This window comes from Myotis yumanensis, unplaced genomic scaffold, assembly GCF_028538775.1.
Source record: "Myotis yumanensis isolate MYYU_CA2020_CCGP unplaced genomic scaffold, mMyoYum1.0.hap1 SCAF_4, whole genome shotgun sequence".
NCBI classification, from domain to species: Eukaryota; Metazoa; Chordata; class Mammalia; order Chiroptera; family Vespertilionidae; genus Myotis; species Myotis yumanensis.
Genome location: NW_027223755.1, coordinates 99960111 through 99976023, shown reverse-complemented (window position 1 = coordinate 99976023; position 15913 = coordinate 99960111). Strand labels below are relative to the sequence as shown.

The following is a 15913-nucleotide window of genomic DNA, read 5'->3' as shown; positions in this document are numbered from 1 at the left end:
ATCACAGCCCTGGTTGCAGCATGCCGGAGGCAACCAATCAACATGTCTCTCTCACGTAGATGTTTCTCTTTGTTTCTCCCCGTCCCTTCCACCTCTCTAAAAAAAAAACAAAACAAACAAACAAACAAAAAAACTCAATGGAAAAAATATCCTCAAATGAGGATTAACAAAACAAACAAACAAACAAATAAAAAGCCACACCAAAAAAACAAAAAGCAGGTACATCCATGATGGATCCCTGGCACCTACCGCAGACGCAGGTTCCCCCTTGGATTCACTGGCATCTGGCTCGGTGTCCTCGGTCTTGACCTCAGTCTTCATTTCCAGCATTGGTATTTCTGGTCCTGGCTGCTGGGAGTTGGTTTCAGCACTGGCCACTGAAGATGGAGTGGGTACCCTGTTCTCAATGCTGGCTGCTGCCTGAGAAAGCTGTAGAAAAACCAAAATCATTTATCTCTGTTAACAAAACAATATATATGATCTTAAAACTCTGCTGCTGGTCACCCAATATACAGTTTTGTGTTAACATTTCTCAATACTAATCTAATAAGCATCCCTATTTGAGAGAACTGAAGAACAAAAGTTCAAATAGTTCTAGAGGAAGACAACATCAGGCAGAAACACAACTGATTTCTTGCTAAATATACAGAGATGGAAGAGCAGAGCTTTCTACATGCGGATATGAAATTAATTTTCTGCAAGCTTTCTACCTAAGCCATAGAAAGAACCCCCTATTTTGAAATTAATTCCTCCTAGTAAGATCATTAATGTTTATGGCTAAAAACTGAATTATAAATATACTAGTGACCTGGTGCACAGATTGGTGCACATTGAAAGGAAATTAATTAGAAGGTGACTGGAGGGATGGGACTGGGCGAGACAAGCCGCACCCTGGAGCAAACCTTCTGCAGTCCCTCCGCAGCACCTGCGGAGTGAGCAGGGTCCCTCTGGCAGGTGGGGTCCCTAGGCCTGGGCTGCCAGGATTAGGCTAAAACAGCTCTCTGACATCCCCCTAGGGGTCCCGGAGTGTGAGAGGGCACTCTACAAAGTTGCTGTTGTACAGGGTGTGGAATGCAAACGCAAGTGTGCAGTAAACCAGATTCAGGGCCGACAGTGCCCCAGCAACAACATAACCCATGGCCGAAGGTGGAATCGTGTGGTCCCGCAAGGAATTGGGCTCCCTCCTCTCTGGTTTTGGTGTGCGTCACCCAAGAACAGCTGCTGCCAAGTCACTGCAGCTTGGCAGCACCTGTGTTGAGTGTCTGCCCACTGGTGTGGTCAGTGCGCATCCTAGCGACTGGTCTCACAGTAGGAGGGCCACTTAGCATATTAGCCTTTTATATATATAGAAGATAAGTATATATGTAGGAGGGGGAATAAAGTACCTATATGAAACAAGAATATATAATTAGCTTGTTAATTGCAGGAACAGTGTTGGGATTAGTGGCAGAGAAATAAGCAAACATTAAGAGAAGGAACCACTAAAGGAATTATAAATTTTCAAAGCCTTATCCAAGGCAGTTTAAAGTAAACAAACAGAAGATAACGTAAAATTAGAAAGGCTTTGGAGAAATACAAATAGTAATGTTATCTTGGGATTGTTGTTGAGATTAATTTTAACATTTAATAAATACCTTCAGTCCCCAAGAATAAAGTTAATGTATTTCAGGGGGAGAGGAGTTTCTAAGTTAGACTGGTAAGAAAATGGATATTAAGATTGATTTTAGTGATAACTGGGGGAGGGAGGTGGAGGCAACAAGAGGGCAGCCTTAGGTCTCTGGGTCAGTGGGGCAACCCAGCCTAGGAGAGGCACCCAGACTGGCCACCTCCAGCAGGTCCATGGAGGACTGGGCAGATTTGAGCCACAGGAAGTACTAACCTGGATCTGCCAAGTTGTCATAAAAAAGAAAAGGCTTCCAGTCTGAAAACAAGGCTGATAGGCAAGGTCAAAGCACATACAATCAAGCACATGACCATCCTTAAATGTTAGGAGAAAAACTACCAAAACTCAGAAGACATAAATCTAGGACAGATAATGGGAAACATACTGCTCTTATAAACAGAGGTAGTTTAAAAATTCGACAGAGGACTCATGTATTATTTCTTTAGAATTGCTGATTTTTGCAAACTCATTTAAGTAGGAATGATAATAAATCATGTCCTGCCAAACACAGCCTTTCAGTTACTTTTTGGGGTGGCTCGAAGATTCTACAGCAACTTCATGGCAGAATTAAAAAAAAAAAATTATTTACTGATTCGAGGGGGAGAGGGGAGAGGGAGGAGGGAAGGAAGGGAGAGAGGGAGAGATAGAGAGGGGAGTAAAAGAGAGAGACATCGATTTTTTGTTCCACTTATTTATGGATACATTGGTTGTTGTTTTTGTATATGCCCTTACTGGAAATCGAACCCACAACCTTGGCGTATAGGGATGATGCTTTAACCAACTGAGCTACCCTACATGGCCAGGGTCATCATGACAGATTTATGGGAAAGTTCTCATTAAGAGTCTCAGAACAAAGGCAACAGAGAGGCTCACCGGTGTGCCAGGAGGCTGGGTGTGCACAGGTGTTGGCTGTTGCTGTGATGACTGAGGGGTGGCCACAGATGGGGGCTGAACTGGGGTCTGAGGCTGCGGGGTCACCTGGGCTGCTGCCTGGACTGTAGGAGTGCTCTGTGCTTGACTAGCACTGGGCACTGAGCCAGGAGTTGGGGTAGGAGTCTGCCCGGAAGACGACACAGGAGTCGATGGCTGGGTGGGAGCTGCTGGCTGGGGAGGAGTCATCACAGGTGCTGTTGGATGCTGTAGAGATGGCATGCCAGCGGCTGTGGAAGCAGGAGGTGGTGTCTGGTGCAAAGGTGATTGTGTCACTGGTGGACAAGGCAGCTGGGACCCAAGCATGTTCAGAGGGTTAGGAAGAGCAGCACCAGGCACCTGTCCCTAACAGAGGAAACAGAGTATGTTAAAATTACGTCCCCTATTTGGAAATGTGGCAACAAATTTAAAGAATTTAAATGTGTGAAAATTTAATCATGGTTTCTTGAAGAGGTCTACTGGGCACTGAGTTTCAGGAACCTGTTCCATTTGCAAAAATCTATCCAGCTGTACACTTATAATGTGTACTTTCCAATAAAGTTAATGCTATGTTTCTTCTATTTTGATTTATATAACTGTCAAAATTTCCAGTTTAAACATGTCCACTCAGCTTACTAGCTTCATGCTCCATAATATCCACCCACAGCTAAGACCAACAGAAAAAGTATTTATCTTAAAAAAAAGTTGTTGAAATACTTAAATGTTTCAGTGCAGTGATCTCAGCTGAGGAAATGCTTCAGAGTATCTGTAGACCTTTGAAAAAGTGATTCCAAATCACTGGTCTAGAACAAGGGCTACAATCTACTGCCTGTGGCCAAACCCAGTTAGCTGCCTATTTCTGTAGTAAAGTTTTATTGAAACATAGCATGCCCATTCATTTGTGTAGGAATGAACATGGCTGTGATTTTCCCCCACAATGGTGGAGGTTAATAGTTAAGACAAAGAGTCTATGTATGGCCCACAAAGTAAAAAATATTTATAGGACATATTTGCTGACCCCTGTTCTAGAGCAATGACACATTCTGGAAATTAAGAATGAATGGATAGGCATTTAGAAAGTAAATTTAGAATAGTCAATTACTTTTATGCAATATTACTTCATGTTAAAAAATTAAAACATGAACTTCATAATTTAGAGGAAGGTTTGGCCTATTTAATTTTATTTATTTATTATTATTTTAAAATATATTTTATTGATTTTTTTACAGAGAGGAAGGGAGAGGGATAGAGAGTTAGAAACATCCATGAGAGAGAAACATCGATCAGCTGCCTCCTGCACACTCCCTACTGGGTATGTGCCCGCAACCAAGGTACACGCCCTTGACCGGAATCGAACCTGGGACCCACCCTTCAGTCTTCAGGCCGACGCTCTATCCACTGAGCCAAACCGGCCAGGGCAGTTTTGGCCTATTTTAAATACATGTACATAGACATACAGCAATACTACTATACTATAACAACAAAAGGGTTTTAAAAAGGCAGTAAAATGGAGAGAAACACATCGATTGGTTGCCTCCTGTACATGCCCTGGTGAGGGCCCAGGACAGGGAGGAGCCTGCAATCAAGGCCTGCTTCTGAATAAAACAAAAAATACAGAATAAATGCCTGGGTGCAGTGGCTCAGTGGTCAAGCATAGACCTATGAACCAGAAGGTCACTGTTTGATTCCTGGTCAGGGCACATGCCCAGGTTGCAGGCTTGATCCCCAGGTGGGGCACGCAGGAGGCAGCCAATCAGTGATTCTCTCTCATCACTGATGTTTCTAGCTCTCTCTCCCTCTCCCCTTCCTCTCTGAAATTAATAAAAAAATATATATCTTTTAAAAGGCAGTAAAATGAATGGAAAATAGTTCTCTTCAGCTTTAGACTGAATAAGTAAAAACACACTGAATAAAAGGATAACTACTCAACTGATCCAGTTAGCCTGACTTCAGTTGGACAGTTCAGGGACAGGTAACAAAATACACAAATCAAAAGTCATTAGCAGTGAACTCATGGGACCCTTCCTTACTCGCTCTTTAAAATTCAGTGTCTCTCAGATTTGCATATGAAACTTAGAATTTAAAAGACACAAGTAAAAATCAAGAAAAGACAACAACAACAGAAATCAAAATGCAAAAGCACACAAACCAAAAAACCACAACCCACTCTAGTTTTACGTGAAGTTCTTCACCCCAAGATGTTAAGAGTCATTCCAAACAAGGTAAAAATGACAGGATAAAATAAGAACAATATCAAGAGATGCTAAAAGATAAAAATCAAATGTGTAGTCTAGAATTCTAATTTCCACGAAAACAGACATACTCAGGTCAGTAGGAAGCTGGGGCTGTATCAATGTAGGTGGCCCAAAGGCAAACGGTACCTGTGACACGCCTGTCTGGGCCGCTGGCTGCCCCATGCCTACATTGTTCACACTCATTGCCCCACTGGATGAAGGGAACTGGTTCTGAGGCAGGAACTGGTTCTGTGTGGGCGCCTGGGCCATCATGTTGTTGGCATGTGCACTCATCATGTTTGGAGGCTGAGGCATTCGGGAAGGAGAAATGGCCATCTAAAAGACAACAAGCATCATTGAGAATTCAGAGGACGAAAGCCAAAGTATTCAAGATAAAGTAGAAGAGACAGAAATCTTCAAATCCTCCCTCCCACTTGGGAAAAGAAACACCATTAAGACCTTACAGCTCCGAGGCACTTTGCCAGCTTTCTCATGCAAAGTCTCTAATGAGTGGGCTTCAGATTGTCCTCTAGATAGAAATCAATAGCATGCTATAATTTAAAGTTCAAGATATGTCTTTCTGAGTTCTATGAAGCATTTATAAAGCAGCCGCAGGAGAGTAAGCTCTAGGAGTCAACAGACACTGACAAGTCCCTCTTGGCCACAAAACTGAGGCTGTGTATTCCATTCCATCTACAGAACTCCATCTTCTCAAAGAGTCATAATTCCCTATGAAATTGGCATTCAAATAAAATAATGGTCAAATAATTTTCACTACAGTAATGAATATAAGAAAGAGAGAGAAAGAAATAGAGAGAGCAAGAGCAAGCGAGAGAGAGAGAGAGAGAGAGAGATGAAAGAAATAAAGCATAACCCAAATCCAAAGGAACAGGTATCATAGGATTTTAGACAATCTACAATTTTACTGCTTAGAGAATTTTCCTTATTTGGGCAAGGCCTTCTCAGCACAGTTAAGGCAAGCAGGACTTACCCCTGGAACTGAGCCCATGCTGTTCATTGGGACAGAGTGGTTCATGGGGGATGCTGCGCGCGGTCCCATGGGAGCTTGTGGCAACTGTACATTCCCCAAGGACATCGGGTTAAATGAATTCATCCCTGTAAATGTACCCACAATAGTTCATTAGGAAAAGCATCCACAGGGAAACAGAATTACAATTTGCCCAATAAACTCTAAGCAAAATAAGATGGAACATATACACAACACATACAACTGAAAGGAAATCACCCAGCTAATCAGATGATTAAGTAACAGAATTTTCATATCCAGGAAAAATGGCATCAATGCTGGTGAGGGTGGTATGGTGGGGGTCGGGGGGGCAGGACAAAATGAGGAGATGAGGGTAGAAAGTCAGGTAAACCACAAAAAAAAAATAAGGCTGAGGAAGCACTGATCAGTATGGCAGGATCCCGATCAAAAAGCATCAAAGTGACTAAGGAGACAAGGCTACATTGGGAAGATGTTCCCACCAACTATGGAAGCGGTGTTAACTAAGGCCAGGGCACCAATCTGAGCCAACCTCTCACTAACGCCTGCTGGAGCATGTGGCTTCCGTTTTCTCTCCTGCAGGAAGCCCATTCTCATCCCCCCCCACCTCCACTCCCATCCCGGCCTCCTAGCTCTTCAGCTGGGTTTATATTTATTGTTAGAATCTGGGATAAGACTCAAAATATGGTTTTAATTTTGCAAACCAGTTAAGTGTTTAGAAAGCATCCAAAGGTGGCAAGCTCTCAGCCTTCTCTCTTCAGATGAGAAAATCCCATTTTCGCAGTACCTTTGCTGTCCGGGGCTGCCCATCGTTCGCAGAAATGTTACACCATGAAAGACACTTCACTAGCTGCTAAGTGTCTCCAGACCAATGACCTTTCCTCCCCTCCCAAACTACTTTACTAACAGCAGAGCCAAGCCTTGCTTTAGAATCTTTGGGTAATGTCACCACCTTATTTCACAACCTGTAAAAACACCTTACTGTTCAAGTCTCAATTAGTAAAAGGTTTGAAATGTCCCTCATCCCCAAACTCCCAAACTAAAACGATGGCTTCAACCAAGCAAAAACTAGTGAATTTCAACCAGACAAAGAACCTTTAAAAGTTGTTGAGACCAGCTGCCAGCACCCCAGCCTGATGCAGACTCTCTGAGTGTAAATCCTGCTGGCTAGGCTTGACCACCTGCACTCACAGGGCCCACAGCAGCCACTGCACTTTCTCCACCTCACCTCCAGTGCTGCTCGCTCGCTGCCCCAGGACTGGCCTGATGCTCTCCTTTCACACATTCAGAAACGTTTCCTTCCCCCACCTACAATGTTTTGTGAGACCCTTCCTAAAAGTAATGACCTCTCTTGAATCCAGATACAACTGATATTCATACTGCCTGTGGAAATGAATTCTGCTCATCAACGATAAGGAATGTAAAGAAAAAGAAGCGCTATAAAGAAATAAAGAGGAAGAGAGGAAAAAAGAAACAATGCACTTTGTGGCTGTTGAATGGTAAACAGAAATATGATTCACAGCAATAGTTAAATACCTTGAGAAACCTGCATGCGATTCACTGGCAGGGGCATGGGCCCATCTATAATGGCAGGAAAAAAAAAGTTATTTAAAATAATCCTTGATTGAGGAATAAGGAATTTATCTTGAGTACTTCAAACTTAAAGAAAAAACCAGTCAACAGGTCCCAAAGCACTGGACACTGGATGCTTGCAAACCTTTAAAGGACCTCTCCACAAGAGACTCAATGTCTAAACCAGGGGTCCTCAAACTTTTTAAACAGGGGGCCAGTTCACTGTCCCTCAGACCGTTGGAGGGCCGGACTATAGTTTTTAAAAAAAAACTATGAACAAATTCCTATGCACACTGCACATATCTTATTTTGAAGTAAAAAAACAAAACGGGAACAAATACAACATTTGTATTTGCATGTGGCCCGCGGGCCGTAGTTTGAGGACCCCTGGTCTAAACATAGGCCAATGTACAAGGTCATGATCACTATCAGTCTCCAAAATGTGGGCTTCCTGAGAACATAATTCTATATACTTAGAAACACACCCCAAATACAGAAGGAAAAACAAGCAAACAGATTAAGGGCTAATAGAAGGAAATGAAGTCCTTACTTGGAGGTCTCACAGGTTGTGACTGTGGTATCCCAGGGGGCTGTGCCCCGGGGGCTGGTAAGGCTGGCTGGTTACCCAAGATGCCTTGTTTGTGTAAACGCGACCTCCGTTTTTCTTCTAGTTCTTTTTGTATCTTATAGATTTTCTCTGCTAATAAGTGATAGTATTCATCCTGAAGAGCAATAACATTAGGCAGTCAAAACTATAAAAAAATGATCTGGTTTGTATGTTCTAAAAACTTAATGAACTTTTTTATTAAGTACACTAACAAAGTAAGTGTTCAACACTTCTAACTAATAAACCAAAGGCCAAAATTCTTGTTGAACTAGTTACATTACAAGATTTAATAGACAGTAGGTACTAAATGCATGTTACATTTCTTTCCACAGTTGAACCTCTTCTTGGATATTCACTGGTGCTGACAATAACATAGTATAAGCATAACAAACAACGCCCACACGGACATGGACATGGCATCCATGGATAAAATGCAATTTTGTATACCTCATTTACCTGTAGTGGTGGATACTATAGTAAACAAAGAGAGTTGTGCAGGGACCTAATTTTTTTTTTCTTTTTCCTTTTTCAGAGAGGAAGGGAGAGGGAGAGAGAGAAAGAAACACCAATGATGAGAGAATCACTGATCAGCCTGCCTCCTACAGGCCCCACACTGGGGATCGAGCCTGCAACCCAGGTATGTGCCCTAACAGGGACCTTCTGGTTCATAGCTCGATGCTCAATCACTGAGCCACACCAGGCAGATGGGACCTAATTTCTTATCTGCTAAGTCTCTCTGGTCAGGCTCCTTAAGGTGATGGGCTTACCCAACTAACATATCCCCATTTCCAGACAAGCCAGCCAGACAGATGCAGTTATATCTACCACAGGTATGTGCAGGCTGGAATAAGTAAGGCAACCTACCCGGCTGTTGGCAGACTCATACATGTCCCCTTCTACTTTCTTAGCGTAGGCCACTAGGTTCTCCATGCGGCGATCCTTCAGGGCTGCTGGGTCAGGTGTTGGGAAGATGGCTTGGACACTAGGAAGACAACATATTCTATCAACCCACTTTCAATACATCAGTATCTTGCCACTTTATATGTGACATGGAAAGAGAAGCTTATCTACCTACAGGGGTGATACACTGTTGAGAGAAATCCAAAATCTCTCTTGCCTAGAATATGAGTACACAAATGAAGTCATTCTCTAGAGACAATACTAAACTGTTGATTTATCTACAAGTCCAAAAGAATATTTTGCTATTAGCAATAAATGCTAGGTCATCTCAAGAATAATACAATTTTTTAAAAAGTATTTTTTATTGATTTTAGAGAGGAAGGAAGAGGAAGAGAGAGATAGAAAAATCAATGATGATAGAGAATCATTGATTGGCTGCCCCCTACATACCCCACACTGGAGACCAAGCCCACAACCCAGGCATATACCCTGACCGAGAATTGAACAGCAACCGCCTGGTTCATGGGTTGACGCTCAACCACTGAGCTACATCAGTTGGGCAAGAATAATATGATTTTGAATTCCTACTTTTAAACTATTACAAATTTTTTAAAATTAAAATAATGGCCGAACCGGTTTGGCTCAGTGGATAGAGCGTCGGCCTGCGGACTCAAGGGTCCCAGGTTCAATTCCGGTCAAGGGCATGTACCTTGGTTGCGGGCACATCCCCAGTAGGGGGCGTGCAGGAGGCAGCTGATCGATCTCTCTCATCGATGTCTCTAACTCTCTGTCCCTCTTCCTTCTTCTCTGTAAAAAATCAATAAAATATATTTTTTAAAAAAATTAAAATAATGAAGAAAACTCCAAGAGAATCATTGGTTAACTTCACCTTCAATTTAATTTAACTAGCTTGCGAAAGTTAACTATTAACTCTGCACGTTCACTGACTATATATATGATAGTACTGTCATGCAATCTGTATTCACTAGGCCCAAATTCCCCCAATTCTCAGGGGTCTCCAGAAACATAATCTTGAGCCATAAATTAGCTTCTGAGCTAATCCCAGCCCCCTCATGTATCCCAGAGCTCAGAGTACATATCTAGCTGCACTGGGAGTGTTGGCCTCTGTGACATGGCTTACAGTTCATGCTCCTCTACAGGGTAGAGCTCTGAATGCTCTGATGCCCCTCACTGGGGATGCAAGGTCTGGGATTCTCTGGCCTGCCAGCAGAGTCTGTGATTCCCTAAAAAGGATGTGAGTCCCTTTAGCTGCTAGGGTACTATCACCTGGAACCACTTAGGAATTAAATCAGATCCTGATAATAAAGTGCAAAACTGTCACAATGCTATCAGCCACAAAATGTTTCTGTCACATGTGAATAATGGGTGAGGTGGGAACATACAGTTTATGCACTAGATGGCTCCGCAGGTCCTGGGTGACATGTTCATGCCAGCCTTTCCGAACGCCAGTGCTGGAAGTAGGTGCTGCTGTTGGTATAGTGCTGAGGGTTCCAATGTTTCCAGAATTTGAGCCATCATTCATCAGTGGGCTATGGGAAGAACAAGAACTTCAGCCATCTATTAAAGTGACTCAAATGTGCTTCATTTAAGTAAGGCCTTCAACCATATGAGACTTAAAAAGTTTAAGTTAGGAGAGCCAAGTGGTGAATGTACAACAAAATAGAAACCATGTTTTATCTATTATCTACTCTACATTTATAATTAAAAGAAAAATAGCATGCCTCCACCCAAACTATTTTCTCTGCCTCACATTTAGAAAGAATTATGGCGTTTTGTGTGATTCCCAGCCCACTTTCATGTGTGACTATCACATAGGAGCCAATTGAAACATGGGTCTTACTTTGTGGCCCCAAGAGAAGTTGGAAGAGCTGATTCTGAAATCAAGTTTGGTGGCTGCTGATCTGTTGTTATTCCTCCTGCTGGAATGTTCATTGGGTTATTTCCTTTAAAAACAGAAAAGAAATCAAATCCTAAATTATAATATACACTTAAGAGTTCAAGTCACTATATGAATAAGCAATTCTTAATGAGTATAATAACAAACACTATGGCAGGAGCTCTGCAAGTTATATTTTCAATAATGGTGATTGACTTGTAATACAAGTTCAGTTGCAGACTCCTTCCCATTGTATCATATAATTAAAATAAGACAGTTTTATGGAGGCTGGATGGTATCATAAGTAACTATAAGGTGGTGGGAAAAACCAGAAATGATCCATTTTAGTTTTAGATTTTGATCCTGGCTTTATTAATATCATGCCCTAGACAATTAAACTGACTTGTCACATATATGTGTCATCTATTTCTTTTGTATATCAGAAACTAAAACCATAGATACTAAGTGTAGGTGAAAAGCATAAAAGGTCAATTTGTCTACAGTATTCATCTTATAGGATAAAAGAAGTTAACAGTCTTATCCCAAATTAAACCATCAATAGGAATGGAATTAGAATTCAGGTCTTAGGACTCCAAACTAGTTTCCTGGTTAGTAGAAGTTAGATATGCATTAGGGCAGTTGCTTTCCAAAAAGCAACAAATAAGATGTTTTCAAAGAGCCATTTTTAAAATAAAATACCAAGAGAAAAAAAAGAAACAAAACTAGCACAATGACCTTGATTTAACTTGACTGACATAACTGCTTGGCTTAAGCCTAATTTTAAAAGGACTATGTCGATTTAGCCCTGGCTGGTTTGGCTCAGTGGATAGAGTCGGCCTGTGAACTGAAGGCTCCCAGGTTCAATTCCAGTCAAGGGCACATGCCCAGGTTGCGGGCTCGATCCACAGTAGGGGGTGTGCAGGAGGCAGCCAGTCAATGATTCTCTTTCATCTTTGATGTTTTTCTCTCTCTCTCCCTTCCTCTCTGAAATCAATAAAAATATATTTTAAAATATATATGTATTTTTAAAAAAGGACTACGTCGACTTGAAAAATATTAAATAAACAATATGCAGAGGTGGCAAAAATGTTGGAGCTGTGTAACAAAAGACCAAACACTGGCAAATAATGGGATAAGATTACACTAGGCAATCCTAATACACTGGTACACAGAGAAGGCTGAGACAGGAGAGATTTTCTGAGACTCCTGTTAACCGGTCCATGTCCTGGCTGGTCACTTCCAGCAGTGGGATAACCCATAACCAAGACATGCTGGAAATGGCAGACCATCTATAAGTTATCCATTAAATAAATGATCTACTGAGAGTCAATGCCAGTAGTACAACCATAATCCTAACTTGAGACTCTGCATTCTGAGCCATATCCAGTGCCCTTTATTAAAACTGTCCAGACAGAAGTGGTACAAGCAACAAAAATGTTGGGCAAATGCTACTGTTTTAACAAGCCTGTAACATATTCCGTGAATTGGAAATGTTTGCCTTTTCCTGGAAGTTTTTTCTTTTCTTTCAATTTACAAGATACCATCACCATAATATATACATTTATTAATTTGAAATTAAACTGAAAATAGCCTCTGGTTCCAAGAAGACTTGTCATTTCCATGCTGTATTAGGACAAAGAAGTTTTCAAGAGTTCCTTCACTTACCCAAGGGGTTGAGAGTCCTCATCTGCTGGTGAGTTTGAGGCTGTGCTGGTTGCTGGCCAGAAACCTGCAGCTGCGTCTGGGGCTGGTTCAGGTAGGGAAGTCCAAGAGCAGCATATGCTCGCTGCATGGAGCTGGGGTCTATAGGATTTGGGTTACTTAAAGAAGTAGCATTCTGCTGGCCTGTACCAACAGAACCAATTGTGTTCTGAATTCCACTAGCTGGAGATCCCAGGATGGCTAGAACAACAAACAAACAAACAAACAAAAAAGGTGAGCAATAGGTAGAAGCCCATAAATTATTTTTAAATTACTGAGAAACAAGTAAAAATTTATCGGAAAACTATCTATATGTCATGAAGTATTAGAACAAGGCTGCCAAGGAAGGAGGTGTGCAGAGAGAAGAATCCTATTCTATTCATCTATTCTATATGCCAGTAGCTGAGGAGCAAAAAGCTAAAGAAAATCCAAGCTTCTCTTTTAGAAAGTAACAGACCGTAATATCAGAGATCACTTAATAAAAATTAATATGTATCAAAGTCTCAGAATAAGTCAGTTCTAGGGAAGTGGCAAACATGATAACAGAAAATGTTTTGATTCTTTTTTTTTGGGGGGAGGAGGGGAGGTCTCCAGCCATCACTGAGATGAACTAAGAGGCATCCCCCTCCTGCTGCTACTCTCCCTGGGTCCTTCACTGTCCACCCGTACAAGTCAGAAGGATTAACAAGGAGCAGAGGTGATGCTCAGTCAATCACTTATTAATAAATCTATGATGTGATCTTCTAACAGTATCATAATGCCTCGAAACTTACGTGTACAATGACTGCATTAACACGACGCCTTTCTTTCCTATGAGTTTCCTATGCAAAAGGGCACCATGCTGAGCTTTCTGACTATGTAAAGCTAATCAAGAAAGAATGTACTTGACTGACTGATCTAGTTGAAATTAATAGATAGAAAAAGGCTTGGATTTTCTTTTAGCCAGGTGTCATCTCAGCTTTACTGATATTCAAGACCTGGGCTCTGCCTCCTGCAACCACCGTTAGCTTCTCTAAAGGAAAATCCATGACAACATCAAGAACCTCATTCCCAAGAGCTTCAAAGTTAACTAACAGATGACCCCAAACTTGCAAATCCTTGATCATTTCAAATATAATTCATTAGTCCGTCCATCCATCCATCCATCCATCCAAATGTTCTTATTTGGTGAGCAGTTACCATATAATAAGTTTTATGACATACTATTTATTCTTAAGAGTTCCCTTCTGTCCAACTTCCTCAAACTTTAGAGTCATATTATAATTAGCTGATAAAATTGATACTATAACATATGCTCTTTAATACATAAGATACTATACTAAGGCCTTTTTTCAAAATCAGACCATTATGTGTTTATATTCTCACATTTAACCATCAGTGCAACTATAACATAAACAACACAAATACTTACCAGAGTAACTTAATTAAATGTGTGAAAAAACTTGGTAATTACACATTCCATACTGTTAACTTTTCTAAATAAGGATATTCAGATCTCAAACTCATTAATGTTCATTAGTTACAATTATACACACCAAGCATCTCATTACAATAAAAAGATTCCCAAGATGCACTTTAAGACAAGTGTGTATCTAAAATAAATCATATAGAATATCTTTATTTTTTTCTAATAGTATGTCCCAAAACTTTAATCATGTGCTCATTGTACTCCTGAAACCAACATGCTAAATTTTCTAAAAGCACTATGATGTAAAAAGGAAAATAATAATGGTAGGATGATTTATTTTTTTATCACCTTGTGGTATAAGAAAGAAGAGACCCAGACTACATTTGTTACACATAATGATCAATTGTAAAAAGGAATTTTTAAAAACAATGTATGTAGCCTTTCATTTCTACGTGAAGATGCAATACAATAGTTATGCTTTAGTGACAAGTTCTCTCTATTATATTCCACTTTCATCCACACTTCCCCAAATACCAACCTTTTATTTTTTATTTTTTGGTTAATCCTCACCTGAGGATATTTTTCCCATTTATTTTAGAGAGAGTGGAAAGGAGGCAGAGAAAGGGGGGAAAAGGGGAAGAGGGAACACTGATGAGAGACACACATAGACTGGGTGCCTCCCACACGCGTCTGACTGGGGCTGGGGATTGAAACTGCAACCCTTGACCGGGAATTGAACCCGAGACCCTTCTGTGCTCAGGCCAATGCTCTAACCACTTAGCACACAAGCCAGGGCCCAAAATGCCATCCTTTTCTTTTTTTTTTAAATAATTCTTTATTGTTGAAAGTATTACATATGTCCCCATTTTCTCCCATTGACCCCCTCTAGCCCGCCCTCACCCAAGGCCCTCTCCATCCCACTGTCTGTCCATGGGACATGCATATATGCATACAAGGCCCATGGTTGATTACCCCCCACCCACCCGTCCTCCTCTGCCTTCCCTCAAATTCCGCACTCTGTTCCATGCTTCCATGTTTCTGGATCTACTCCGCTCACCAGTTTATTTTGTTACTTAGATTCTACATGAGTGAGATCATGTGGTACTTTGTCTTTCCCTGACCGACTTACTTCACTTAGCATGATACTCTCCAGGTCCCTCCATGCTGTCTCAAAGGGTAAGAGATTCTTTTTTTTTACTGCTGCATAATATTCCATGGTATAAATGTACCACAGCCTTTTTATTCACTCACCTACTGATGGGCACTTGGGCTGTTTCCAGATCTTAGCTATTGCAAATTGTGCTGCTATGAACATAGGGGTGCATACATTCTTTCTGATTGGTATTTTGGGTTTCTTAGGATATATTCCTAGAAATGGGATCACTGGGTCAAACGGCAGTTTCCTATTTAATGTTTTGAGGAAACTTCATACTGCTTTCCATAATGGCTGCACCAGTCTGCCAAATGCCATCCTTTTAGCCAAAATGTCCCCATCTTACGGCGAATCCATTCCCAAGTCCAAGGTCTTTTTCAAGGCAGCCAGACAATCCCATGGAAGCTGTTAACATGGTCACTGTAGTTGTGTTTATGTTAAAAAGCATTTATTTCCTAAACATAAAACATTACTATATTTTTAAAAAACATACCTATCAAGAGACAAGCATGCATTTGGAACTTGGCATTTGTACCAATCGGAGGCAAGAAAAACGAAGTACAAATAAAAAATGTCTGACATTTAGGCATGGTCCAATTTGAGTCCAAATGCTGGTAGTAGATGATATACTACTTCAGAGTAAGAAAACAGAGACATTTACTATTGGGGTGATGGTTGGTTGAAAGGGGAGTTATCAGGTAAAAGCAATCATAAACTCTGTTTTGGGAGCTCAAGATGCTACCATCCCTCCATGAACATTTTCCTGATCTCTCTCTTGGGCAGCAGTCATTCTTTCCTGAATTCTCACATCACCTACTAGGGCTGCTTCTCTTTGGGCATTTACACTTCACATATTCACTTCC

At 41.1% G+C, this 15913-nt stretch overlaps 1 protein-coding gene across 2 annotated transcripts in view; it reads right to left on the bottom strand.

The window, feature by feature from the left end:
* CREBBP (CREB binding protein) overlaps positions 1-15913 on the bottom strand; it is a 154968-nt gene that overhangs the window by 42733 nt on the left and 96322 nt on the right. For both annotated transcript variants that reach the window (XM_070413115.1, XM_070413114.1), the window contains 10 exons: positions 12454-12690; positions 10753-10855; positions 10295-10441; positions 8856-8973; positions 7935-8106; positions 7349-7393; positions 5798-5922; positions 4954-5142; positions 2537-2938; positions 250-429 (listed from right to left, as the gene is read on the bottom strand). In XM_070413115.1, coding sequence (XP_070269216.1) covers positions 250-429; positions 2537-2938; positions 4954-5142; positions 5798-5922; positions 7349-7393; positions 7935-8106; positions 8856-8973; positions 10295-10441; positions 10753-10855; positions 12454-12690 — 1718 coding nt within the window. The remainder of the gene's footprint in view (positions 1-249; positions 430-2536; positions 2939-4953; positions 5143-5797; positions 5923-7348; positions 7394-7934; positions 8107-8855; positions 8974-10294; positions 10442-10752; positions 10856-12453; positions 12691-15913) is intronic.